The 26,897-nt window shown below is 43.9% G+C and overlaps 3 protein-coding genes across 5 annotated transcripts; 2 read left to right on the forward strand and 1 right to left on the reverse strand.

The window, feature by feature from the left end:
- Positions 1 to 11,385: 11,385 nt before the first annotated feature.
- Positions 11,386 to 20,306, forward strand: LOC127784647 (CASP-like protein 3A1). The gene is made up of 3 exons (XM_052311995.1): positions 11,386 to 11,773; positions 11,868 to 12,003; positions 19,862 to 20,306. The coding sequence occupies exons 1-3, from the start codon at positions 11,511 to 11,513 to the stop codon at positions 20,075 to 20,077; spliced, it is 615 nt and encodes a 204-aa protein (XP_052167955.1). The 5' UTR covers positions 11,386 to 11,510; the 3' UTR covers positions 20,078 to 20,306.
- Positions 18,316 to 19,852, reverse strand: LOC127784639 (uncharacterized). Its single transcript, XM_052311985.1, has one exon. It carries the CDS (start codon positions 19,849 to 19,851, stop codon positions 18,316 to 18,318), a length of 1,536 nt encoding a protein of 511 aa, XP_052167945.1. The 5' UTR covers position 19,852.
- Positions 20,307 to 20,434: 128 nt separating the features above from the next.
- LOC127784622 (ultraviolet-B receptor UVR8) lies at positions 20,435 to 25,950 on the forward strand. 3 transcript variants are annotated; one of them, XM_052311976.1, is made up of 6 exons: positions 20,435 to 20,773; positions 20,881 to 21,042; positions 22,263 to 22,298; positions 22,402 to 22,529; positions 22,640 to 23,930; positions 25,480 to 25,950. In XM_052311976.1, the coding sequence occupies exons 1-5, from the start codon at positions 20,716 to 20,718 to the stop codon at positions 23,927 to 23,929; spliced, it is 1,674 nt and encodes a 557-aa protein (XP_052167936.1). In that variant the 5' UTR covers positions 20,435 to 20,715; the 3' UTR covers position 23,930; positions 25,480 to 25,950. The 3 variants fall into 3 exon arrangements, with proteins under 3 accessions (XP_052167936.1, XP_052167934.1, XP_052167929.1); XM_052311974.1 differs by having other exon boundaries at positions 25,476 to 25,949; XM_052311969.1 differs by lacking the exon at positions 25,480 to 25,950 and having other exon boundaries at positions 20,437 to 20,773; positions 22,640 to 24,104.
- The last annotated feature ends 947 nt before the right edge of the window (positions 25,951 to 26,897 follow it).

The raw sequence follows: 26,897 nt of genomic DNA on the forward strand, positions 1-26,897 counted from the left end.
TTTTTAGTCCCGGTTAAAAACTTTTTGACCTTTAGTCCCGGTTGGTAACATTAACCGGGACTAAAGATCATTTTTAGTCCCGGTTCAAAAAGTTGTCGGGTCGAGTTAGTTCCCAGCTCATTTTTAGTCCCGGTTGGTATAAACAACCGGGACTAAAAATAGTTACCAACCAGGACTAAAAATAGATCTTTACTCCCGGTTGTTTATACCAACCGGGACCAAAAAATCAACTGAGCCGCGCGCACCAGTCCACCGTCCTCTCCCCTCTCATTAATTATCCCTTATCCCTTCGATCCCACCGTCCTCTCCATCCCTTCGCTAGCTAGCTTATCCCTCTCAGCCTCAACCTCCTCCATCCATTCTCCTCTCACCTTCCTCCCCCTTCTCTTCTCTTCCTCCTCCTCCTCCTACCACGTGAGGCCGAGCGGCAGCGGCAGGGAGGCGGGCAGCCGAGCAGGCGGCAGGCGAGGCGAGTCTAGCGAGGCGGCGGGCGGCCGGCGAGGCGAGTCTAGCGAGGCCCGCGAGGCGGCGGGCAGCCGGGCGGGCGAGGCCCGCGAGGTGGCGCGCGGCCGGGCGGGCGAGTCCGGCGAGGCCCGCGAGGCGGTAGGCGGCCGAGCAGGCGGGCGGCGAGGCCCGTGAGGCGGCGCTCCCCGGGCGGGCCGCGAGGCGGCGGGTGGCGGTGCTCCCGGTGCGGCGGCGCTCCCCAGGCGGCGGCGGAGCCCGAGGCGGCTGGCGGGAGGCCGGTGAGGCGGCGGACGGCCGGCGCCCGATCTCTGTGATGTGGTTTTTTTTCCTAATCTGTGTGATATGTGCAGCCGATCTGTGCGATGTCGATTTTTTTCTGATCTGTGTGATGTGTGAATGAATTTGTAGAGATGTTTTTGTGATTTTGCGAATGATTTGTGATGTATTTGGGGATAAAAATGCAGCTTGATGTATTTGGGGATTTTGTGATTGATCTGTGATGTATTTGGGGATAAAAATGTAGCTTGATGTATTTGGGGATTTTGCGAATGATCTGTGGTGTTAAAATGATTCGTGGATAATATGAATGGTGGTGCTCGAAATCATGAAAGCAGGAAAAAAAAGAAAAAAAAACATTAGTCCCGGTTGTTAATTCTAACCGGGACTAAATCTTTAGTCCCGGTTTTTAACACTAACCGGGACTAAAAATATGCATCTTTAGTTCCGGATTCGTAGTCCCGGTTGTATAACCGGGAATATAGGGGTTGTGAACTGTTATTAAAAAGGGTTCGTCCACCGGTGTGTGAAGACGACGTAATTAACAACACGTACTGCAGGGTTTGAGCTGTACTTCGATTTGACTGATGATTTGTATTTACGGCCTACGTACAGGCGCGCGGTGCATGAAGATCTTTTGTAGCGAGGCGAGCGTGATAAAGTTCGAATCGGCAAGCAACGTAATCACGTATCCGATTCCGTTGAAAACCAACGTGATGCGGTCCGTCTGGCCGCTGGACAGTGGGGCCCCAAGCTGCCGACCGGAACACGACTGCAGCAGCATATCCCTTGCCGCTGTTCGTCGGGGGCTTTCTTCTTGGCGCGCGTCTTTCTTGGCAATGCTGTATTGCTGTGCCTGTGCCCTGTGAGCCTCTGACCTCCGTTCTTGTTTGAGTTGCCAATCAGGCTGTATTGAATCAGCCATGGATAAGCTTGAGGCTTTAGCCCTTGGGAGCAGCCATAGCCCAAGTACGCGACGCCAACCTCGCCGCGGCATGGCTCGAGTCCTGCTCCGACGAGAGCCTCCTGCGATCTGCGCCTCGGCCTATCCTCCCCTTACACGCTGCCGCCGCAAAAAGATCCCTCAGTTGCCTCGACCGATAAATCTTAGTGACATTTTGGATGATCTCGTTCAGTCATTCGGGCAAAAAAAAGTTTTTGTTGCTCACAGAAAATCACACTTGAACATTGAAATTTTCTTCAAGTCAGAATGCATTCTTGATGATCGAACTATCTGACCACATAAGCTGTTCCAGAATGTAGTTGTCTAAACGAGCAGCAGTGGCAGTAGTACAGTGCTAGCTGCAATTCATAACCACTGAAATGACCTTCAACTTGAAGTTCAATCTTATCCACAAGTTCAATCAAAAGGTATGCCCCCTGTGCTGCACAAACGACGAATCTAACACTTCACCTCCTGGCCAAATGTAGGGTTACTAAGAGGATTTGGGCGGAAATCCAGATATGGACGCACATGGACCTCCAAATGGGCAAATGAAATGATTGCCCCTCGATCGAACATCGGTGGAATCTCGTTGTCGAGTCCCCCAACACCCCAAGAGTCCCTCTGCAAACACTACTGATGCTAGTCACTTGGGAGATCTGGGGGATCGTAATGCAAGGATCTTTCGAAGCACAGCCTCAACCCCGGCCTCAATTCTTGCAAAGATCAAAGAAGAAGGTAGAGCTTGGGTCAAAGCCGGAGCGACTAGGCTATAGGAGTTTGGAATTTTAGGAGATATCACCTAACGAGCTTTCCTTCTTGTGGGCTGGTTTTCTTAGATTGGCCCTGTATATACTTTGTATAATTTTTACCCACTCTATTAATATATAAGCCAAAGCTTTTGCCCTCCTTTCAAAATAAAAAAAATCTTATCCACAAGCTTTCAAACTAGTACTCCCTCCGTTTCAGGTTATAAGACGTTTTGACTTTGGTCAAAATCAAACTGCTTTAAGTTTGACTAAGTTTATAGAAAAAATAATAACATTTTCAACTCAAGACAAATTTATTATGAAAATGTATTCAATTATTGATTTAATGAAACTAATTTGGTATTTATAAATATATTCAATTATTTGTCTATAAATATTATAAACTAATTTGACTATATTTCACATCCGCAGATAAAAAATTAAGTATTCGGATAACTACACAACTTATCTGTTATAATAAAGGGTACAGAAAATACCTATTTCCGTAGTAGAGGTCGTGGAACATGTCTCGTATTCAGTTTCTTTACCTTCTTCAACACAGTACTGAACATACTCAGAAATGTGAATAATAGCATCAGAAATTTGATCATGTTCTGTACTTCATTCAAAGCAGTTAAGCCAACAGGTTATGTGGAAGGCATAACAGGAAGATCAAGCTCTATATAATCGTTAGGAGTTCCAGTTTGTTGACCTCTTTTCTCTTGAGGTTCAACAAACTTCTGCCTAGATAGCACCACTCATCCAATAGATCAATAAGTTCGGTAACCAGAGTATGACAGGCTATTGTTTTTTTTTTTTTTTTTTGAAATAGCAAGTTTTGACTTTTGAAGGGAGAAAGAGAGAGGGTACCTCTCCGTTCAAATTTCCAACGTGTATGTTGTCCTCAACAGATTTTTCATCGTCCCCTGCGTTCCCATCTGCAGCTAAGCATTTAAGCATTCTGATCACTACAAAACAACTTATACTAGTGTACAGGAAACGCTTCTTTTGCTGAAGGGCAGCAAAATAAAACGTATTAACTAATGGACACCCGAAGTATTATTTTATGTCATAAAAGATAGTCGATATAGGAGAACGACGACTACCCTTTCCGATCGTTTCAGTCATTGATCACTCAAGACATGCCAGATGACGACATAGGAACACATGATATTTGTTAACGAGTTTCAGCCGAAACCTACATCCCCGGGGCTCTGATTATGGGCGCTTCTCCCCAACCAATATAGCTCCTGGACTTACTAGATGGGATATTATTTGCCAACCCGAAGACCAGGATGGTTTGGGGTACTTAATCTAGAGATTCAAAATAAATGCCTTTTGAGTAAGTGGTTGTATAAGTTAATAAACGAGAATGGTGTTTGGCAAGACTTATTGAAGAGAAAGTATCTTTATAATAAGTTTATAACTCAAGTTGATAGGAAACAATGTGATTCTCATTTTTGGTCAGGACTCATGAAAGTCAAAATACTTTCTTAAGTATGTGTTCTTGGATTGTGAATAATAGGGAACAAATAAGATTTTGGGAAGATAAATGGTTAGGAAACTTGGTCTTTAGAGATAAATATCCATCTTTATATGCTATTGTTAGAAGGAGAAGTTCTTCTATTGCTAGTGTTATAGGTTCTGTTCCGCTTAACATTTCTTTTAGCATAGTTTTAGTTGGTCAGAATCTAACATATTGACATGAATTGTGTGTTTCTATTGTTCATATCCAGTTGAATAACTCTTCCGATTGTTTTAGATGGAGTTATCATCAGAGTGGTTGGTTTTTCTGTTAGGTCAATGTACTTATCTCTAATTAATAATGGTTACATTGACAGAAATAAGATTATTAGAAGCTTAAGTTGCTGCTTAAGATCAAGATATTTATGTGGTATTTACTTAAAGGGGTGGTGTTAACCAAGGACAATTTGGCAAGACGAAATTGGAATGGTAGTCTAAAATGTTTTTCTGTATGAAAAATGATACTATTCAACATTTATTTTATGGAATATCATTATGCAAAGTTTATTTGGAGAACAGTTCAGTTCTCTTTTGGACTATACCTTTCTAGTAGCATATATGATATTTTTGATGGTTGGCTTTTGGGGGTTGACAAGAAAAAGAGTAAACTTATACTTGTTGGAGCCTCTGCCTTATGTTGGGCTCTATGGTTGAGCAGTAATGATAGGGTTCTTGATAAATCACCATATGTTTCCTATATGCAGGTAATTTTCAGGGCAACATATTAGCTCCGGTAGTGGGCACAATTACGAAAATGTGATGAAGATGGAGAATTCCTAATTGTTGCATGTCGTAAGCTTGAAACGATGTTATGCAACTTTTTGCTAATTATGGATGGAGATTCACCAATAGACTGGAATAATATTCTCCTTGTCATGTTTGGTTTTCTTTTATTTTGGTTTGGTGTGTTTCGCTTTATTTTGGACTACACTATTTTAGAGTGATAGATTATAATAATTGGCTGCAGCTCTTTTGAGCAAAGGCCGGGATGTTTCATTCCATTTTCTAAAAAAACCAATATAGCTCCTAGCCGCTACGAGTCTATAGCCATACCACCATCATCTCTCTACATATCTACACTTTATTGTAGTCACCATGGTTACATTGTGGTGCTAGGCGGGCTGGAGAATGGTGTGATGGCGTCAAGGCCGAGCGGGGGGGGATCGGATCAAGCTGCCTCTGTCCTCGCGTCGCGATCCCGCCTGGCCCAAATACCCGATCTCCTCCTGCCTCCGTACCGGACTCAGCTTCGATGACTTAGGGAGCGTTCGGCAGGAGGAGTTTGTGAGTTAGTTTGTTTCGTTTTCCACGCGCACGCTTCCCGAACTACTAAACGGTGTATTTTTTGTAAAAATTTTCTATATGAAAGTTGCTTTAAAAAATCATATCAATCCATTTTTGAAATTTAAAATAGTTTATACTTAATTAATCATGTACTAATGGCTCACCTCGTTTTCCGTATCTTCCTAATATTCTCTTTTCCCCTCCTCTCAAATTCACCCTTAGCGTAGGCAAGTCACAGCATAACATACCATGCATCTCGGGCGTCCAGAATGAATCCAATGGAGATGGCGCTCGGGCCCGCACACAGGCAAAAAAAATCTCCGTTTCAGCCTAACAAGAGACCCGCACGCGCACAAGATGCGCTTAGCCTCGCCCTCATTTGCGTACGCCGGCGCAGCCTGAGATAGACTCAACTTCTCCTCGCCCTCAGGTCCGCGTACGCCGGCGCTTCACCTCGCCCTCGTCCGACCACCACCGCGAGTCAGCTGGGAGGCGCGCCGCCGCAACCGGAGAGGTGCTAGGCCGTCCTGCCCTACCGCCGCGACCGGGGTTGCGTGGAGGCGGCCGGCCGCCGAGCCTAACAACGCGGTGGTGCAGGTGGGTGGCTGCGCAGCCCGAGCCCGGCGTGTGGAGGAGACCGCACTGCTCCTGCCACGCCACACGTCCCGATTTCGGCAACCTCGACTCCACGATGGATTTCGGCGTCCGAGCCCGCATCCAGAGCCCGCACAGGTCGGCTGCCCACTTCGTCGCTAGCGAGAGGTGACACCGCCGCCCGGCTTCGTCCAGGGTAGGAGTTATTGGCGGTTGAGTTTGTGGAGAACACCGCACCTTTTCCCATGCTCGCGAGGTGTTTGTGGAAATGCCCTGCCACCTGGGATGATGCAAACTCCTAATTGGAAGTGAATTGTTATTGTTTGGCTTTGTGAGATTGGGCAAATTGATTCTGTAATCTTGAGAGTAATTTGGTTGTATGACTCATATATGCTGTAATTTGAATGAATGAATCAGTAACTTCTGATGATATTTTCTAAATTTTTTTGAGATGTTGCCCAGATCCATGATTTGTTCAGGTTTGAAGTCTAGAATGGACTTATGGTATTATCTGGTTTATACTGGACATGAGTTGTGCTGCCATTTCCTCCTTTTCGTTATCTCTGCCCTAAATTTTTAGGGTGAGTCTGAGAGATAGGGGATTGAGAAGATTGGGAAGATACGCAAAACGAGGTGAGCCATTAGCGCATGATTTATTGAGTATAAACTATTTTAAATTTCAAAAATGGATTAATATGATTTTTTAAAGCAACTTTCCTATAGAAAATTTTTGCAAAAAAACACACCGTTTAGTAGTTTGGGAAGCGTGCGCGTGGAAAACGAGGTGTTTTCTCACCCTATCTCACACAAACGAACGCAGCCTTAGTTCATTCTAGGTGGGAGGTTTCATGTCTTGTTATGATCAGTTGTCCTATGCAGCAATGTTGCTCTGAATCTCTCTCTGATGATGCTGAATGGAGTGTCGTCGTTGCTGTAGTGCTATCGTGAAATTTCATGGTCAGTAGTTCCTGTGCATGGTCGCCCTGATCAATGGTGGTAGGACATCTCTGGAGCTGTTTTTATGCGATATTCCTGCAAAATTCCTAGTACGAATTCATGCGTTGCAAACAAGCCCGTATGTCTTCTTCATTTCTTGATACGACATGGATGGATTGTGTTTTGGTTGACAAAATCCAAGGAGAGCAATTTTGTGCATGAAATGAGAATGAGCAATTTTTTCGGGCTGAGCGGCCGCCCGCCGGCACCACCGTGCCGTCAGGCCCGGCGGCCGGCCGCCTCCATGCACCCCCGGTCGCGGCGGTAGGGCAGGGCGGCCTAGCGCCTCTCCGGTCGCGGCGGCGCGCCTCCCGGCTGGCTTCGCGGGAGCGGCCGACAAGGGCGAGGTGAAGCGCCGGCGTACGCGGACCTGAGGGCGAGGCGAAGTTGAGTCTGTCTCAGGCTGCGCCGGCGTACACGGACGAGGACGAGGCTAAGTGCGTCCTGTGCGCGTGCGGGCCTCCTGTTAGGTTGAAACAGAGATTCTTTTTGCCTGCGTGCGGGCTCAAACGCCATCTCCGTTGGATTCATTCTGGATGCCCGAGATGCATGGTATGTCACGTTGTGACTTGCCTATGCTAAGTCACCGAAGCTGAGTCCCTCCGCGTTTCCACGCTCATGCCCCACCATGGCGCCTTCCCCCGACCGCTACGCGCCTACACCTTCCCGGCTCCCGCTGGCGCTCAAGGCCGCGGCTCAGGCCGAGACGCCAACCTTTGCCGACAACTACACGCCGCCGCCGTCAAGGGTGGGCTAGCGCGCTGCGCGCCACCCCCTCACTGAGAGCGCGCTCATCAGCTACTAAGCGAAGGCTCTCGACCTGGATCCTGCATGCAGGGTGTTCGATGAAAACCCCCACCGGGGCCTGGGTTCGTGGAACGCCATGGTCTCTCTCAAGTTGGGGAGTCAAGGGAGGCGTTGGCCTTGTTTCTCGATCTGCGAAGGTATGGCATACTCGTGCTGCCAGATGATCTGACCATGGTCAGGGTCGCAATCAGCGTGCTGTTCTGTAGGGGATATTCGTTTTATGGAGCAGTTGTATAGGTGCGTGCTGCAATGTCATCGACAGGACGCCTTGACGTGACGCTATCCAATGCATTGGTCGATATGTATGTGAAAGACCAAGAACAGCTATAGAGGAGGGGGTGAATATAGCAATTCAAATCTTGCCCCCGAAAATACTCATCAAGCTGGATTTCTCAAAATCCTTACTAGAACCGCAGCTATTAGAGAAGCCGGATTAAAAAAGAAGAGAGAAGGAATTCCCGAAACTAGAAGAGGAAGAGAAAAAGAATTCCCGAAACTAGAAGAGAGGTGAGGAGGAGATAGCAAAACTCATCATCGCAAAGTTCAAATTGCAAGCGGAATTTAAATGAACAAGGCAAAAACGAAATCCTTCAAATCATTTCATTCATAGGTGATGCAAAATAACCGCTCAACTAGGAGCAAACATACACCTTCAGAGGAATATTAACACAAACTTAAAATCTCTCGGACAAACACACTCCAAACTCACACCGAAACTCTCTCACCGAGCATCTCAAAAGGATTACAAAAGGAGCAACCTCCACCCTTGCATCCATCTCTCTATTTATAGCCTAAGACCCCTAAGACATTGTCTCAAATATCCCTAGGGTGAAACCCTACCCTGGACTTGATCTTAACCATCCGCTGTTCCTTAGACTCAAAGGAAGTAGTGCAGATTGCTGCCACGTAGTCGATCCGAGCTCCCCACGCTGTGCGGATCCGCGTGCTCATCACTTGCACCAACAGGAAACCGCCACGCGGCCACGCAAGACCGTGCCTTGCCCCGCGCGCGCTCGCGAAACCGCGTGGGTCCCACGCGGGACTCCTCCGCATCGAACCAGTAAGCGCCACGTCGTCTTGGAGAGCGCCCTCACCAATTCCCGCGCGCGCCTTCTCCTCCCTTGCGCGTCCGAATTTAGCGTGGGTCCCGTGAGTAGTCGATCTCCCGCGTGAGAGCGCGCGGTCGAGTCCGCGCCTGCCACGTGTCCCTCACGCGCGCCGTCGCCGAAACCTCCTGCCTTGACGCCCTTGCTTGCCAAGCTGGGCCGTCGTTGCTTGGATCATGCTGTCCTGCTCCATCTTGGACTGGGCCAGTCCGGTCCAGCCGTGTGGCATCCTGGCCGAGCCCATGATCACGATGGATTGGTGGCCTCCCTGCCAACCAATCACAGCACACATGCACATCACCTCGTGCATGCATGCACTGCTCAAGCTAATGCACAGCTCGCATGCTAGCTTGCTTGACCAAGTCTTCCAACCAAGTGCATGCACGTGCACTTTCCTCATTGGCTGCATGCTACAGTACCACAGGTACTGTAGCACTGCTTGCTCCTTTCCTCCGTCAGCTTTCTTCGCGAATCCCGGCACTTGCACTTGACCTTGCGAAACCTGTTGCAAAGACCTTCTCACACGGTGTCCATCCACCCTGTGCAACCTTGTGTCCAATCTTGTCACCCGGCATCCTTGATCGTTCTGGACCTCAACTCCTCCCTGAGTCTAGTCCCGATCCGCCGTTGACCAAGATTGACATCGATCACCTGCACACACATGAACCAAACAACCGTTGTCTTGGCACAGATATCGCAACCTGGCCAATGTTAGTCCACGCACATCTTGCACTTCCGGGACTTGTCAATTTTCCATCACAAAAGAACTATAACCACACATGGTTTCACAGTATGCCAAGTGGATCTTGCAAGAAGAGTATTCTGAGTGTATGCCTGTCGGAATGCCTCATTGTGGACAACCATGATTACTGTGATTGCTACACATGGTGAGGAGCAGGATGCAGTGAACATGTTTGATGAAATGCCGAGGGAAGGGTGCCACCAAATAGTGACAATGATGACCGTGCTCTTTGCTTGTATGCATGGAGGGTTGGTGGATACGGGGATGAGTTTGTTGAAGCGGATGGAACCCGGGGATATCAGAGTTGTACTAACTGTTGAACACTATGGCTGTGTCATGTGTGATGGATATGCTTGGTAAAGTTGGGCAGGTGGATGAGGCACATGCTTTGATGGAGCAAAGAATGCTAATGGAGGCAAATGTGGTGATATGGGGAACATTGCTTGGTGCATGTGAAAGACATGAGAATGTTAGAGTTGGGCAGTGAGCGGCAGAGAGTACCTAGAGGCCGAGCGATGGAACGATGGGGTTTATGTGGTGCTTTCAAACGTATAGGCTGTTGCCAGGATCTGGTGTGGTGTGGAGAGGGTGAGGAGGAGGATGACAGTGAGGAAAATGGCGAAGTCTGTCAGCTGTAGCCTATAAATCTACAAAGGGATTGCAGTTGAAGTTTGTTCTGTCTCATTGATTCATTTGCAGTAACTAGTAGACAAATGTTATTTTATGAAATCAATAAGTAATTAATCTTATGCCTATTGTCGTTATGGTGCCATTTTCAATTGCTGATAGTATAGATGGCGCATCAAAATTATGATAGTCTAATTTACTGGCATAAGATGTGTGGTAGGTTAAATTGATTAGTTCCTTTGGATAATATAGACATAGTCATGATATAGCTGATTTTTATGGAATGAAAATTAGTTACATGAATAATACTTTTAACTAGTGGCAGATAACAGTTATCCTTCATTAGGCGCTTGCTGCTTGTTTCAAATGCTGTATATGACAGCTATATCATTTTTTACAATTCTTTCAACACTTGATTTACTCAAATTAGATTAATATGTTATGTTTCTGTCCACTGCTAGAGATATGTTCCATCAAATTCTAGTACTAATAGAATATTCTGCAGTGTGTGAGATATTAAATCTTTTAGTAAAATGTCCACATTGAATAAATCTTAGGTTCCCCGCAAAAAAAAAAAAGAATAAATCTTAGGTTAAGATTTGGACAAGCATATTTTACCTCAGAGAACAAACCACATCTGACTGTAAAATATTCAGTCTTCTATTGCCTTCCCCTATCTCTTCCATTGCATTTGGCAGCACACACAACAGTAGCTATCCACAGAATCTCACATGATTTTGTTTTGACTGTAGTTAGTTGGTTACTCCAGACTAATAATCTTTTGAATGAGCAAATTACGCATTCTCGTGGCACTTAGCGATGAGTGCTGTCGTCAGTAGCAATCCTTTCTTCGCAGTAAAAAACAATACACAGGTCTTGAGTAGCTCGAAAGCCGTGCAGCTTTTGGCAAAGCATGGCCTGGTACCCACTGCTGTCAAGTACTGTCTCCGTAGTAAAAAAAAAAAAAAAAAAAAAAAAAAAAAAGAGAGAAGAAGAAGAAGAAGAGGAGGTTTCCGTGTATAATGTTTGACTGTCTGTCTTATTTGAAAAAATTATAAAAAAATTAAAAAAACAAGTCACACATAAAATATTAATTATGTTTATCATCTAACAACAATGAAAATATGAATTATAAAAAAATTTCATATAAGACGGACAGTTAAAGTTGGACACGGAAACTCAGGGTTTGTCTTTTTTTCGAGACGGAGGGAGTAGTATAGAAAGCACTCACGGGTGCATCATAGAGGATAGTATAACATGGGTTCTTACGCATACATCTTGTTATCACTAGAATTCTCCAACTTCCCCTTCTGTTGCATCCCCATGCTAAAATAAGAACAGCCTAGCCAAAACCCTCTATTAGGAACAACAGAAAGCCTTAACCAGGAGCAACACTGATGGGCTCCATTGGCAACGGCCGGAATGGCTCGGAGGTTGGCATACAGATCCCAGCGATGGGGAACAAGGAAGTGCTGGAGCGACCTGCCATACCAAGATGGCCACGGCTAGGCGTCGTCATGGTGGCAACTAGAGCTGTTGCCCTGGTGATGGCAGTGCTCTCAATGGCTCTAATGATCTCTGCCAAGCAGCGGGGTAGTCTCAAGATCTTCGGCATCGAGATCCCGCTTTATGCCAATTGGTCTTTCTCTGATTCCCTAGAGTAAGTATCAAAGCTGCTCTATTTCGAAATGTGTTAAGCTCATACAGAGTACTGAGTCGTTCTGATTTTCTGATGGTGTTGTTCGGGATTTCAGATACTTGGTTGGGATGTCTGCAGTTTCAGCTGCCTACTGTCTCGCTCAACTTTTATTGACTGCACACAAGGCCGTGAAGAATGCCCCTGTGGTTCAATCCAGGAACTATGCCTGGCTTCTGTTTACTGGTGATCAGGTTCGTCAATGCTTGTCCATTTGGCTTGATCTTAACTCTCTGAAATCACCGGCGCTTGCCACGGCCGCAGGATGGGGGGGTCGCCGGCACCGGTAGAGTAGGGGGTGTTCGCTGGCACCGGTAGAGTAGGTATGGGGGTTGGCCTACTTCGCCCAATTGGTGGGTCTGCTCCTGCCCATTTTGATCTGATTTTGCAATGACGAATAGGTTGCCTTGGTTTTTTATGCTGTGATGCTTGCTAGATTGCATATTTTATACTCTTTATTTTCATGTTTCTTGTGGTACATCAATGACCCGTTCAGGATTCCTCTTTGTATTTTATGGAACAGTCAGTAACCAGTACTAGTATAGGCAGTATTGATTGGGTGTTTGGGGTTAGTTCTAATAAAAGATGAGCAAGTTCTTGCTGGCAAGTGGTATCTTGGAACAGTTTATTTAATCTTCTTGTTGTCAACTTGCCACGTCCATATGCATGCTACATCAAAATACTTTCTGCAACTTGGTTTAGATTTACTGTTTTTCCCCAAGCCATAAGAAATCATTGGAATTATTCTGATTCTTGTGCATCTGGTTGTGGACTTACATATGGAATTGCAATCCTTTCTAGATGATTGAACTTGATAACCTAATATATGCAAGAAATATGCGGAATATAATCACTTCATTTAGGATAAATTATTTCTTGTGTTTTTGTGGGATTCGTATTTGAAACAGACTTGCAATATTTGAACAATACTTCTACAGATATATAATATGTGGTTTTGTTGTGATAGAGCCAAAACCAAGCAAATCCCTAAGCACCAAAAGAGCTGGGATTTGCAAGAACAGAATACTGTCGGGAACTTCTTAAGCAAACTCCATACCTAACAGGCAACTAAGCAAAGAGAAAAACAACCATATTTGTGCAAGATAGTGGTCCTAACCTCTTATAGAAAATGTTCTTGGGATTTTTTTTTTTTGGTTCTACACAGTTTGTGCAAAAATAAAAAGTTTGATGCACAACAATGGTCTTTTGTTCCAAAACCTCGTAGCAGTTGTCAGTTGATAGCTGATGAGAGTGATGACACTTGAGCCTGAGTACACAGAGCTCAAGCATTTTACACAATTTCTTGAGGGCACCTCCACTTAATGTTTTTGTGAATGGATTTTCCATGGTAAAATGCATAAATGTGACGTAGCTCTTTCAGGATTTTTTTTTCTAAGGCACCAAATGTAATATATGAATCTTCTTCCAAAAAGTGGGCACAGAGGGATTGACATGTTGTTGTACTGGAATTTTGTGCTTCCATGTCCAAATCTTGTGCAGTATCTGTCATTAGAAGCGTCTTGCTTATCTATTCTTTCTATAAAGTTAAAGCCCACTAAGGTGGTGTTTGGGAAGGAGGGACTATACTTTAGTGTCTCTCACAAAAGCATAAGTCCCTCCCATAGGAACTAAAATTTCTGTGAGAGGGACTAAAGTTTAGTCCCTCCTTCCCAAACACCACCTAAGTCTAAAACTCAACATGCAACTATGCCACATCATCACCCACTAGCAATAATTACATATTTAGTTTCATGCAAGCATACAACATGATCTACAATTTATTTAATTCTACAAATCAAAATGCAAGCATATCCAATCATCACCCCTCATATCATTTGTATAATATTTTAACAAATCTATCTATCACTTTTAAAATATTTAACATATACTTGTCAATATGTTTCACACTGAAGCATGGGCATCATTTGACTGATAAATCCTAATGTTTCTTTTTTTTTCTTTTTGCTCTTAGCTTGATTGTAAAAGTAAATATTGAGAATTGCTTAATAATCCTCACAGCAAAGCGCGGGGAACTACCTAGTAAGCACTGTATTTGTGTAGTGTGGCCCTGTTAGAGATAGGTCCTGCAGGTAAAATCGATGCATCGTATGTTTCGAGCATTTACATACTCCCTCTGTTTCATATTAGAGATGCTTTGATATTTTTTAATCAAACTTTTCTTAAGTTTGGTTAAATTTATAGAAAAATATAGCAACATCTATAACACCAAATTAGTTTAATTAAATCTAATATTGGATATATTTTGATAGTATATTTATTTTGCGTTGATAATATTGCTATGTTTTTGTAAACTTGGTCAAACTCTTAAAAGTTTGACTAGAAAAAAGTCAAAATGTCTTGTAATATGAAATAGAGAAGTATTATTTTGTCGGAACATACTATCGTTTATTATCATCATAACATCTCACAAATCACATACAAGTGGCTACGGGAATTCGAATGTACCCCACCTAACATCGAACCATGTAATCAGTGTTCATAATTCATAGCAGTGGACTAAGATGCTAGGACTGGATTTGAGTTTTCTTTGTCCTCGAGCTTGTGTTTGCTTCCAAAATTGTTCTTAGGTGTAACCTTTTGTCCAATCTCAGACTAACGCATCGTTCCAAGGAGTAAAATATAATCTCGGCAGTTGAGGCTTTACAAGATGATAACTTTCTTTAGTTTTTTTTTTTAGACAAAAGGTCCTTAGGGACCCGGCTTTTTACTGAAAGCTAAAGTGGTAGCGCTGGGGAAACCAGCTTACAATATAGTGCAAGTTCAGATGGCCACACACTGGCCTGGGAAGGAGGATAGCACAACTCAAAAGGGAAAGCAACAGAAAAACTAATTCACCCTACTCCAGTTCTTCTCGGTTTCAGATTAAAGGTCAGCTCCTTCATCTTTTCAGCAAATTGTTCCAGTTTCCCTTCTTCCTCAGCACGACAGAGTTTCCTCCACTGCAACAAACAGAGAAATAATTTGAAACGGCAAAGTTAGTGGTGAGTAAAGCAGGGTTTTCCTGAAAACCATGTTATTTCTTGTCAGCCACAAACACCAGCAAATGGCAGCCAGCAACATAATATGTAATCTATCATTAATAAATGCAGAGCTGTGGTTGCATAAGAGAAAAAACTCATCAAGATTTTTAGGAGGGTAAGGCCAGTTCAGAACATCTCTGCACCAACACCACACAAAGCGAGCCATAGGGCATACAAAAAGGATGTGATTAGTAGACTCAAAATCTCCACATAGGCCACAATTAACATCCCCCCCCCCCATCCTTTCTTTTGCAATTGTTCAGCAGATTGAATACGATCTCTGTGAGCCAGCCATAAGAAATGTTTGATTTTCATTGGACATGGCGCTTTCCAAATTTTCTCCATCTCCTTATCAACAATCCCTCTAAAACACATAGCTCTATACATAGATTTCGTAGTAAAACTCTTGTTTGAATTGAGGCCCCAACAGAGCAGATCTTGCCTATCTTCCAACTTAGTATTTAAAATAACAGTTCTCAACTCATTCCACTCCTCTACTTCATCTGGACCAAAAGACCTTCTAAAGGATAAGCAGTTATGTCCTTCCTTTATCACCTCTCTAACCAGAATGTCTTGTTGGTTACTGATCTCAAAGATCCTATAAAATCTCACTTTCAGAGGACATGACCCAACCCAAAAATCATGCCAAAAAGAAATATGATCACCTTTACCTAGCTTCCATTCAGCCCCCAAAATGAACCATTTCCTGGAATTGAGAACCCCCTTCCAAAATTGAGAGCAGTCCCCTAGGTTAACTTGAAACACCCCACTATTCTGTAAATGCTTCCTCCTCAGCAACTCTATACATGGGCTATGGTCCTCAGATTCCAGTTTCATGATCCATTTAGCAATTAAGGCAGCATTCATCTTCCTGGTTTCAGTGAATCCTAGCCCACCAAAATCCTTAGGAAAAGCCATGTCATCCCACTTCACCATATGGTATTTCCCTCTTTTTTTGTTTCCAGCCCAGTAATACCTCCCTCTAATAGAGTCAAACCTCTTATGAATACCTTCAGGTAATTGGTAGAAGCCCATTGCATAGGAGGGGATGGATGATAAGCAAGCATTAATTTGGACATCTCTGCCAGCATGTGAAAGTGTATTTGCTTCCCAAGTTCCCAATCTCTTTTCCAATTTCTGTCCCAGAAAATCAAAATCATGGTTAAGAATTTTTTTGGGCTAATTGGAAGGGCTAGGTATTTTATGGGAAAAGCACCTACAGGGCAGTTCAACATCTGAGCGCAACTCTATCTGTTTCCTCTTTTTCCAACCCCACAGTGAACACCTCGCTTTTATGGTAATTGATTTTCATACCAGCCATATCCTCAAAACAGTATAAGATAAATTTAGTTGCTAGGATTTGATTTTCATCAAAAGGAATAAACACCACAGTATCATCAGCATATTGTAGGTGAGTGATAACCCCAGGAAAGATTTCAGGGACTAAACCAGTCAAAACACCATTACCTTTAGCTTTGTCAAGCATAACTGCCAGAGCATCACTAACCATATTAAACAGCAATGGGGAGAGGGGATCCCCCTGTCTCAAACCCCTATACGTTCTAAAAAAATTACTTCTCTCCCCATTTATGTTGACACACACTTTACCCCCAGTGACACAAGCTTCCACCCATTTCAGCCATCTATCTGGGAAACCCTTCCTCTCCATGACTTCAAAGAGGAAATTCCAGGACACTCTATCATATGCTTTCTCAAAATCTAGTTTCCAAATGATCCCTTTATCGCTCCTAAGTTTTAACTCATGCAGCACCTCATGAACAATCACACATCCCTCCAAAATAAACCTTCCTGGAATGAAAGCTGTTTGTGTGGGTGAGATCACGGAGTTGGCCACCTCTGTGAATCTATTGGTAACCACTTTACTAATGAATTTAAAACAGTCATTCAGCACACATATAGGTCTGAAGTGTCTAATGTCAGAAGGGTCACTTTTCTTGGGAATCAAAGATATCACACCAAAGTTCAATCTCTTTAGATCAAGTTCCCCATTGTAGAGGAGAATGAGCATCTCAAATAAGTCCTCTCTCACTTCAGCCCAAAAGGTTCTATAAAAGTGTACATTGAACCCATCAGGGCCAGGTGCAGTATTAGTCTTGGCTTCTCTGATCACTTTGTCCAGCTCTACTCTAGTAAAAGGTCTGATGAGATTTAGCTTCTCATCATTAGTAAGTGAAAAACTCTCCTCCCAAACCCCTTGAGATAAGTGTATGTTAGATGGAGTATCAGCTCTAAACAGCTCTTTATAGTAACCCACAATGTGATCAGAGAGTTCATCTTTATTAGTTATCAAGCGTCCATCCTCTTCTAATGAAACAATAGTGCATTTCCTTCTTCTACCATTAGCAACTCTGTGGAAAAATTCCGTGTTTCTATCTCCCTCCAGTAACCATTGGCCTCCACCTCTTTTATGCCATAAGAGCTCCTCCAACTCATATATATGTTCAAGTTCAGTCTCTTTTGCATATCTCTCATTCCATTCTTCACATGACAAATCTCTTTGTTCAGCCTGCAAGTCCCATTCTTCTAACTGATTTTTCAGCACTACCTTCTTAATCCTAGCATCTCTTTGTACATTTATCCACCAGCCTTTTAAAAATCTCCTCAGAGCAACCAGTTTTTTGTTCCAGTATTCTAAAATGTAAGAGTCATCTCTGGGGGTCATCTTCAATCTCACCATCTCCACAAAGTTTTCTTGGATCAGCCATGCTGACTCAAATTTGAAATAACTACACCTCTTCACATCTAGCTCATTAGTATCTAAAAGGAGTGGGGTGTGATCAGAACCAACTCTCAAGATAGAGGAAAGAAGAGAGGTAGGGAACTTGTCATCCCAATCTGTGCTGACCAGTACTCTATCTAAGACCACTTGAACAGGAATCTCTTGTTTGTTAGTCCATGTAAATGTGGGACCACTTCTAAACAGCTCTCTTAATTCTAAGTTAGCAATGAAAGAATTAAACTTCTCCATGGACCTAAAATCTAAGTTATTGTTTGATTTCTCACTAGCAAATCTATACAAGTTAAAATCTCCTCCTACAACCACAGGGAGCTGTCTGAATTGTAAATGCCAATTTAACTCCTCTAGAAAACTATCTCTCAAACTGTTGTCAACTGGACCATAAACAGAAATCACTTCCCAGGATTCATTATCTCTCTTGCATTTTATCTCACAACTCAGGAAATAAGCCCCTACATGTGTATTAGTAACCTCTGCAACCTCTTGATTAACTCCTATAAGAATACCTCCTGACGCCCCTCTGGATGCTTTCCAGCACCAAAAGAACTCTTTTGCCCCTTGGTAAGAATTCAGCTCTCTACTATTAAAACTCTCTTTCTTAGTCTCTTGTATGCAAACAATATCGAGACCCCTCTCATATATCAACTCTTTCAGCTGTCTTTTCCTAGGTTTGCCCCCTAACCTTCTTGCATTCCAAAAAAGAATTTTCATTTTTTCTTTGTTTTTTTGGTACCATCTCTCTTCTTATGCGCAGGAACCTCATCAGGGTTCTCCTCTATTTGTGATATCTCTTTATTGACCATCTCCTCTAACTGTTTCTCTTTCAACTCTTTTTCCTCAGATTCTATTTTCCATCTGGCTGCAGCTAGAGAGGCCTGCACTAACTCCTTAGCTCTAAGTGTCTCAATGTTAGAATTTATTTCAGCATCACTATTACCTAGATTAATATTAGCAGCTACCGCTATAGCATTCAACTCAGCTGCATCAATAAGTTGGAAAATTGCAAAAGGATTTGAGTTGTTACCTGGTGTCTCCAAGTTCTTCTTCTGTGTTAGGATCTCAGCTCTCTTAGTGACTGGAATGGTTGCCATCTCTCTATTCCTGAGGCTCATCCTAGATGAGATTGCAGGTTCTGTTGATTTGCTCTTCCCTTTCTTTCTGTGTGAAACCTCTTGAAAACTGATTTCTTCCTCCTTGTCTTCTTCCTCTCTTAGTCTTTCTATATCTGAATCAGTAGGTATTGCACATTTCTCCAACTCATCATCCCACAAAGCAGCATCAATCTGCCCAGAAAACTCCTTCTCTTGAGAGTGCAGAGGAGCAGATAGAGAGAAGTCAATTTCCTGGGATTCTTGTTCCATAGGGACTATCTCCATCTTTTTCTCCCACAACACCAGCTCAGTTGACTCTGTGTGCATTGGTTCCTGCTGTAGTGACACTAACTCTTTCTTTTTTTCTTTCTCCAAAACCAGTTCTGAGGATGAGATAGTAGAGGTTTTCTTAGAGGCAATCTTCTTGACATAACCACCCTTATATTCCTTGCCTTTGTAAGCAGGTGGCGCAGAGTGTCCACCCCTTGATGAAGCACCTGTATTCTGGTTCTGTCTACCTCTAGTAGGGCTTTGCATCTTGTAATCCTCATCAACATTCATGTCTTCATTGCCGTCATTCTCGTCTTTGTCATCTTTGTCATCGTCATCAGGGTGAATTGGTCTATTCTCAATAGACGAATACCCTTCTGGCTCCCATCTGATTAAGTATCCCACTTTGTTGATATAGACATGCATCCCGAAGTGTAATTCCCTAGGGTCCTTACAAGCAACTCTCACTCTGATTGGACCATCTCTTCTGATACTAGCACCATCTAGAGCTTCAAATTCCCCCACCAACTCAGCAATGGACTTAATAGCATCCTCATTCCTAGCAATCTTTGGTATGCCATATACTTTGACCCAAACAGCAACTAGCTCATCAACAGCCTCTTCTGTCATACCTGTCTCCACCACACTAGCCTTGATTAGAGAGGTCTCAAAATCAAAGCTCTTGCAAGTGGATATTTTACTTCTCACATCATCCGATGGAAAGTTGATTAAAAACTCTTTGTCATTAAGCTGCTTTACTTTCCATTCCCATTGCAACCACACAACTTTCTTTAGTTCAACAAATAACAGCTGAACATTTGGCTTTGGCCTGACATTTCCCGTGGAATGCAAGATTAACATCTGACTTCTGCTGTTTTTCATTCGCGTGCAGATCTTCGCATATGCAATGATGAGTGCTGGATCAGCAGCGGCGGCAGTCGCGAATCTGAACCGCACCGGCATCCGGCACACGGCGCTCCCCAACTTCTGCAAGCCACTGCCACGTTTCTGCGACTTGTCAGCGGCCTCCATCGCGTGTGCCTTTCTCAGTTGCATCTTCCTTGCGGCATCTGCTGTGATCGATGTCATCTGGCTGTCAACTATGTGAGAGTTTGAGAAGGTCGTAATTCCTTTTCCTTTGTGGAACCATCAGGGTGCAGGGTGCTGTATGTACTTGCACCGTGGGTATGTGAGATAATCAACTGAACCCAAAATGTGTTAGAACTTAGTAGAACATATGACGTTTGCTGCTTGTACAAAGGAATCCCCTCTCGCTGCAATGCACAACATTTCCTAGATGCAGAATGTGTAGTAGTTCATCAGATATCTGAATTGGTTGCCAGTGTCTACAACTCTACATCCAGGAGTAATGTACTCCCCAAACTTGTCCAAATCTCACTAGCGACTCGCACCATCAGCAGCACACCTGCCAATTCTAAGTTCCAACCACCTCTTTTTCCGGTGATGCAGCGCCGCGACACGCGTCCCAAAGCCATCTCCCGGATCATTCTTGGGGGAAAAGCGGGATGAAGTCAATGTCGACGTCGACGAGCTCCTCCGCAAGCGGTGACTTGCCGTGCTGCACACCGACTCTCTCGAGTCCTTATCGCCTTCGCTTCCGCTGCTCATTTTACCGCCTTGCTCTCGCGGTAATGCCTCCAGTTGTACTCGTGCCCTCCTCTTCCTCCCACTCCTCCTCATCTGCCCTCTCGTCCACTCCACCGCTGCTCCCCGCTGCCGCCGCAGATGCCGCCCAAGGTGGTCGCCGTGGCCGCCGGCGAGGCCCACACGCTCGCCCTCACCGGTAACGGCGCTCGCTTTGCTCCCGGGGCGAATTATCGAGGCATCGGCGGGATTCGGGATCTGAGAGCGTGGCTTTTGTGGGTTTTGCTGGGCGTGCGTGCGTTGCAGGTGACGGTGAGGTGTACTCGTGGGGACGGGGCATGTTCGGCCGCCTCGGGACCGGGCGCGAGGCCGACGAGCACGTGCCCACCGTGGTCGCCGCCGGCGGGAGGCCGCGGCCCAGGTTCGTGGCCGTCGCATCCGGCGCCTACCACAGCCTTGCGCTGGACGGTTAGTGCTTTTGCTTTCATTCGCTTCGTGATAGCATTCTGTGCGGCTGTGTAGGCAACTGTAGTTTGAAAGTACTGAAGTAGTTGCAGAATTATGATTTGCGGTTTGTGGAGAGCGCCCACCCGAGTAACCGACTAGCCACTGGTAACTTGAATTTTAGTTTACTGAGTTGCTGTGGCCCAAATGCCCAATGCGTGCATAATTTTCTAGTGCAATCTACTGGTAGTTACTCTCTCTGAAATTAGGTTATAAAACGTTTTGATTTTGATCAAAGTCAAATTAATTTAAGTTTGACTAGGTTTATAGACAAATATAGTAATGTTTACAATACCAAATTAGTTTTATTAAATCAATATTTGAATATATTTTCATAATAAATTTGTTTTGGGTTAAAAATGCTATTATTTTTTTCTACAAGCTTAGTCAAACTTAAAACAATTTGACTTTGACCAAAGTCAAAACGTCTTATAACCTGAAATGGAGAGAGTAGATTAGATTCACCGGTGCTGTACTTTGCGGCTCCTATGGTCCTGATCCCTGACGAGCATTTGGTATGTGGGGTTATTCCTGTACAATATGCACAGACCATGCGAACATTTCCGTTCCCTTGAATTTTTGTGCTGTTACTACGGGCCTTTTTGATATGGTATGAGTTTTCCCCTGAATTTGCTTGGAATGGTTGAACTGCTTAATAAGTGAAATCGACAAATTGTTCATTGCAAAGAACACTGTATTTTATTACGCTTTCCCATACTGTATAGCATTGAATTTGCCCAATCCCTTCTTCGAGACTCATTATTTCACTAACTTATATAATTGCTTAGCATTTGGTGATGTAATGGCTGTGTGCATCCTTAGATGATGCAAAGGCTGGGAGCTTGTCACTTCCCTTATGGCCTTATCTAAAACAAATTAACATATAGCTCACATGTCGTTGTGACATCAATGGCAAATAATGGGCAAATGAATAGTTCAGTTTAGATCAAAGCAAAACTCTTACAAACAATGATCTCAACTGTTTGATTTAACTAGATGGAAGTTAAAGAAAATCTAGACATCAGTGTTACTAAGAGTTCAGTAAGAAAAAATAATACATAATTTTCCTTCAGGTTACTAGTTTTAACTGTAAATGGTTTCTTAGCCAAAATGTTAATCAAATGCGTTACCTATATGTAATTAATACATATAAGCTTTGTTCTGAATATTGTCCAACATTGCAGATGAAGGTTCGCTCTGGTCATGGGGTTACAACATCTGTATCCTTCACAAAGTTTATGTAATTTGAGCTTTGGCGACTTGAAACCATTCTACTAATATCCAAGTCAGCGCCTGTTATGTTCTTTCTTGACTATTTAACGGATGGTCAGCTTGGCTACGGGGAAGAGAATTCTCTTTTCCCATGTTTGGTTGAGCGTTTTCAAGATTTGGGTTCACCTGAAACGCTGCAGTCTGAAGCACAGAACAGTAGCACACAGTCTTCATTGAAGGTACAAATAGATCACCCTTTCTTATAAGAACAACCAAAGCTGCAAACTTGTAATACTACTTAAAAGTTCATCTTTGTGCTTAACCAATCCTGCTGTATGTTTTGTTGCAGTTGTCTTCTGTTAAAGCTGGGGGCATGATGTCATTTGCCATAGACACTCTGGGAGCTATGTGGATGTGGGGAAATTGCCCGCAGCAGACTGATGCTGGAGAGTTTTGTATAGCACCTAGCTGTGTCCCACTACCTGTGTGGGATTTCCATGGTCACACTGTTGTTAAGGTTGCCTGTGGTAATGAGCATGTCGTAGCTGCAGTCAGTGCTGGAGAGACCTATACAGGAGGTGACCTTGTTTGTTATGCCTGGGGCAATAACAACCATGGCCAGTTGGGTCTAGGTGACAAGGAAAGTAGATCCCGTCCTGTGCTTATCTCAGCTTTTAGCGAAGGATCTTCTTGGGAGGTGTATGAAATTGCCTGCGGAGCTTGGCACACCGCTGTCCTTACCAATAAGAAGTCTTTCGACGTGGATCTTGAATCTCGTTGCTGGACGTTTGGCCTTGGTGATAATGGGCAGCTTGGCCATGGGACCACTGCCACCATTTGCTCTCCTCAACCTGTTGATGGCTTGCCAACTGGTTCCTTCCTTATTTCTCTTGATTGTGGATTGTTCCATACAACTGTAGTTTCTTCTGATGGAGAGGTTTGGTGCTGGGGAATGGAGAGAGGTCTTGGGTTGTGCCCTGATGCCAGCTTTTCAGGAGTTGATTCAGGGGATGCTCTACGCCCGATAAGAGTTCAGTCTCCTGAGACAAATGGGTTCAAATTTCTTGGTGCAGTGCAGGTCACTTGTGGAGCTGCTCACACTGTTCTTGTTGCTGGTGATGGGTATAGGATGTGGGCTTGGGGCAGAGGCCGCAGTGGTGTGCTTGGGAGAAACCAGACTGCTGACAGTTACATACCATGTGTTGTGATGTGGCCTCCTCTTGATGAGAACTTCCAAGAAATTCATGAGGATAGAGCACAGGCATCAACATCGGGAGTGAATGACCGGAATAGCGCTGAGTTGGAACAAAAGCTATCTGCTGCCTCAGAAGAGCTGGAGTTTCTTCGGTCAAAACTGACACTTATGGAGAGATATGCCAACATACTTCACATTTCAATATTTCGTAAACCTCTAGATGAACGAACACTTCCACGTTCCCTTCAAGAATCTCCTGTCTTTGATATTAGAAAGGAATTTGAGAACATCTTGGATACAGCAGGTACTGATGAACTCAATCGCCTGGAGATCTTCTACCGCAGCATGCTTTCTGGTGTGAAGGATAAGCTTTTGAAGAGAAGAGTCCAGGAAATGGTCCAAGAGTGCATTGTTTCGCTCTCTTCAGGGAGACAAACCCCATGAGGTCAGTAAATTAGATGATTAATCACCAAATTGTAATTCCTGTTGTGCAGCATCTATCAAATTTTGTGCATTAAAATTGTAATAAGCTCTGATGCTGCCAGCTTGTTCTTTTATCAAAGTTAAATTATAATACAAAATAATCTAACCATTTTGGTAAACTTATCAGTTATGGTCACTCCGTCATTATGTAGCCTCTCTTGTTTCCATGAAATATATTATTTATCCGTTGTCAAACATGTGCAATATGGTATGGTAGTGTAACAGCAGGAACTTATAAGGCTATCTCCAACAATGAAACCCAAAATACAAGACCCATTTCACGTTTGCATAGCGCTACAGTCAAAGAGTTCAATATCTATTTTTGTCTTCTCTAACAATAAGACCTAAAAGAGAACCCTTACTGCAAATAGGTCTTCAGGAGAGAGGATACTCAAATTTAGGTTATGCCTCTTATAGCACGCAAAATGGGTCTTCTGTATAGGTACTCTGTTGGAGGCTGAAATAGTACTATCGGAGACCCATTTTGGGTTTGGGTGCCCTTATGGGTCACTTGTTGGAGACAGTCTAAGCCTAGATAAATCGGCAGTGCTTTTCGATGTTAAATCTTCAAGTGAACCAATTCAGGCGTTCTCGACATGCAGATAAAACTTGGATTGGAAATTTCGTGCTATTGTAGATGCATGTTATTAACTTTTATTCAAAATTTTCCATGTCTCAAGAGTGAGTTTTAGGTGCTTGGGTACTACTCTTTCCAAGTTAATAATACTTATTGTTTTGGACAAGACTAAGGCTAAATTTTAAAATCTTTCAATCACAAATAATTTATAAAATATTTGTCTTAAATCTAAAGATTATATGTATGGATTAGTCTACAAAATACTTAATAAAATGATTGATATTTTTTTAAAACCGTGTACACTTATCCAACACGACAAGTATTATTAACTTGGAGGGATCTGGAGTTATCCGGTAGAGCATCAGATATCCTCCCTAAGTAGTGCTCCCTCCGTCCCAAAATATAAACATTTTTAGCATTGTGACGAGTCAAACATTTTTAACTTTGACTATTAATAGCAAAAAAAAGTAACAAATATCAATTATGTACAATTGATGTTACTAGATTTATTATTAAACAAACTATCATAATATATAATTCTTTCTATTTAAAATATCTTATTTTTAGATATTGTTAGTTAAAGTAGCATCTTGGAGACTGTCAGAGTCTAAAAATACTTATAAAAATTAGCATCTTGGAGACTGTCAGAGTCTAAAAATACTTATAAATACTTATATTTTGGGACGGAGGGAGTAATATTTTACGTAACACTGTTAATGTACAATGTAATCCTAGTATGATTTCTATCATGTGCTTTCCTTCGTTTATTGGAAATACGTTGCTAAATCTGATGCGAATTTCTGATGATATGTGTTCATTCTTGATGTAGAAATTACGTAGTGAGACAAGCACAATCTCTATAATAAAAAAAACGTGTAAAGTTCATATAAATGGTCTTATATCAGCTCCTGAACAGCTCGTTTTTTAAAGTTAGGGGCGTATCGTTGCGGCACGAGGGGTATCAGTAATTCAGTATGCTGCCATCATCTGAGTAACTAATCGGCTGGAAGGGTTCAAGTCCATAGAAGATCTCCAAAAAAAAAAAAAGAAGAAGATCATGGAATTGCTTGGGCCCCCATTTCCCCCTGCTGTCTTGTGCGGACCCTGGTGGCCTGGTGATCTAATTCAGATCCAACGCTGCATCGCTCTCCCTTGTAGGGCCGACGTGAGTGATCTAAATTCTACTCCGTTACCCCGTAGTTCCAACATTTTTGAAAAGTCTCAGCCCCAAATCATCCACCGATACACGCCCACCCCACTTGTGCCGACGTGTCATGCGCTTGCTCCCCGAGCCAGTGGCCGTCGCCAGTCGGCTACTCGGCTCCGCCTTTTGACCCGCTCGCGCGGCGCCACTGTTCAGTTCACGTGGCACAACGGGCCCCGGCCGGCCTGTCCGGCCCGATCCACTGGGAGGGCAGTACTACGACCCAGTATGATTGACTGTCCAGTCCACTCACCCTGTCACCCAGCAATTTGCATAAGCCGGCAGAAGATTAAACTAGTAAGTACCTTCTGTCAAAGATCGCGATTAAACTAATCTAATCCCGAGCACGGGTAAGGGTAAGTACGTGAGGTACATGAACCCACGAGCTCGAAGAACTCACGCCGAATGCCCTGTTCATCTGCTCCCCCTGCACGCCATATTTTAAACCGTACGTTATCTTATTTAAACGTAGATACGTGGCTCGTGCATGGGAGCCACCTCGAAGCCCCCAACCCTGACGTGCGGCCCCCGTCGCGCCACGTATCCCGCTGCGAAGACGAGTCCGAAAGGCGCGCGCTAGCTGCTCGCCGGCCCAGCGCTCCTGACAGGTGGGCCCATGAGTGGCGTGCGTTACGCCGGCCCCACCGGCAGTGACCCGTCACCCGATCGATGGGTAATTTAAGTTGGGTTTCAACACTCCGCTGGCTAATCAACACTGCACACCGTACACGCCGGAGTGAGTGGTTATTAAACAAAAAGGCCAGCAAGTCGCCACTCTCTTGGATAAACCAAGCGGCTTTCCTAATCCGCTCCTACCCCGCTGGTTTCTCACGCGCAACGAGGTGCTAGAAGGTCACTGACAAGTGGGCCACCCTGGAGGCGCGGGCCGAGCTGTCATCGACGGTGGGCGGTCAACAGACGGGCGTCCGGGTCTCCGTGTCTTCGGCGGCCCGGCCGTTTCCATTATTGGTAGCTCCACGTCATTCGGGTCAGCTCAGCTGTTAATTTTTACTCCGCGATGCTTTCGTTTTTTCCGCCCTCGTGTTCGGCGCAAATCTTCTTCGGAATCGCCTGCGAGTGTTGAATACTGGCAACAGGGTAGTCCTTTTATTTAATGATAAAACATGAACAATATTTTATATATGGTT

The sequence above is a fragment of the Oryza glaberrima genome, chromosome 1 (genome assembly GCF_000147395.1).
Source record: "Oryza glaberrima chromosome 1, OglaRS2, whole genome shotgun sequence".
In the NCBI taxonomy this organism is placed as follows: domain Eukaryota; kingdom Viridiplantae; phylum Streptophyta; class Magnoliopsida; order Poales; family Poaceae; genus Oryza; species Oryza glaberrima.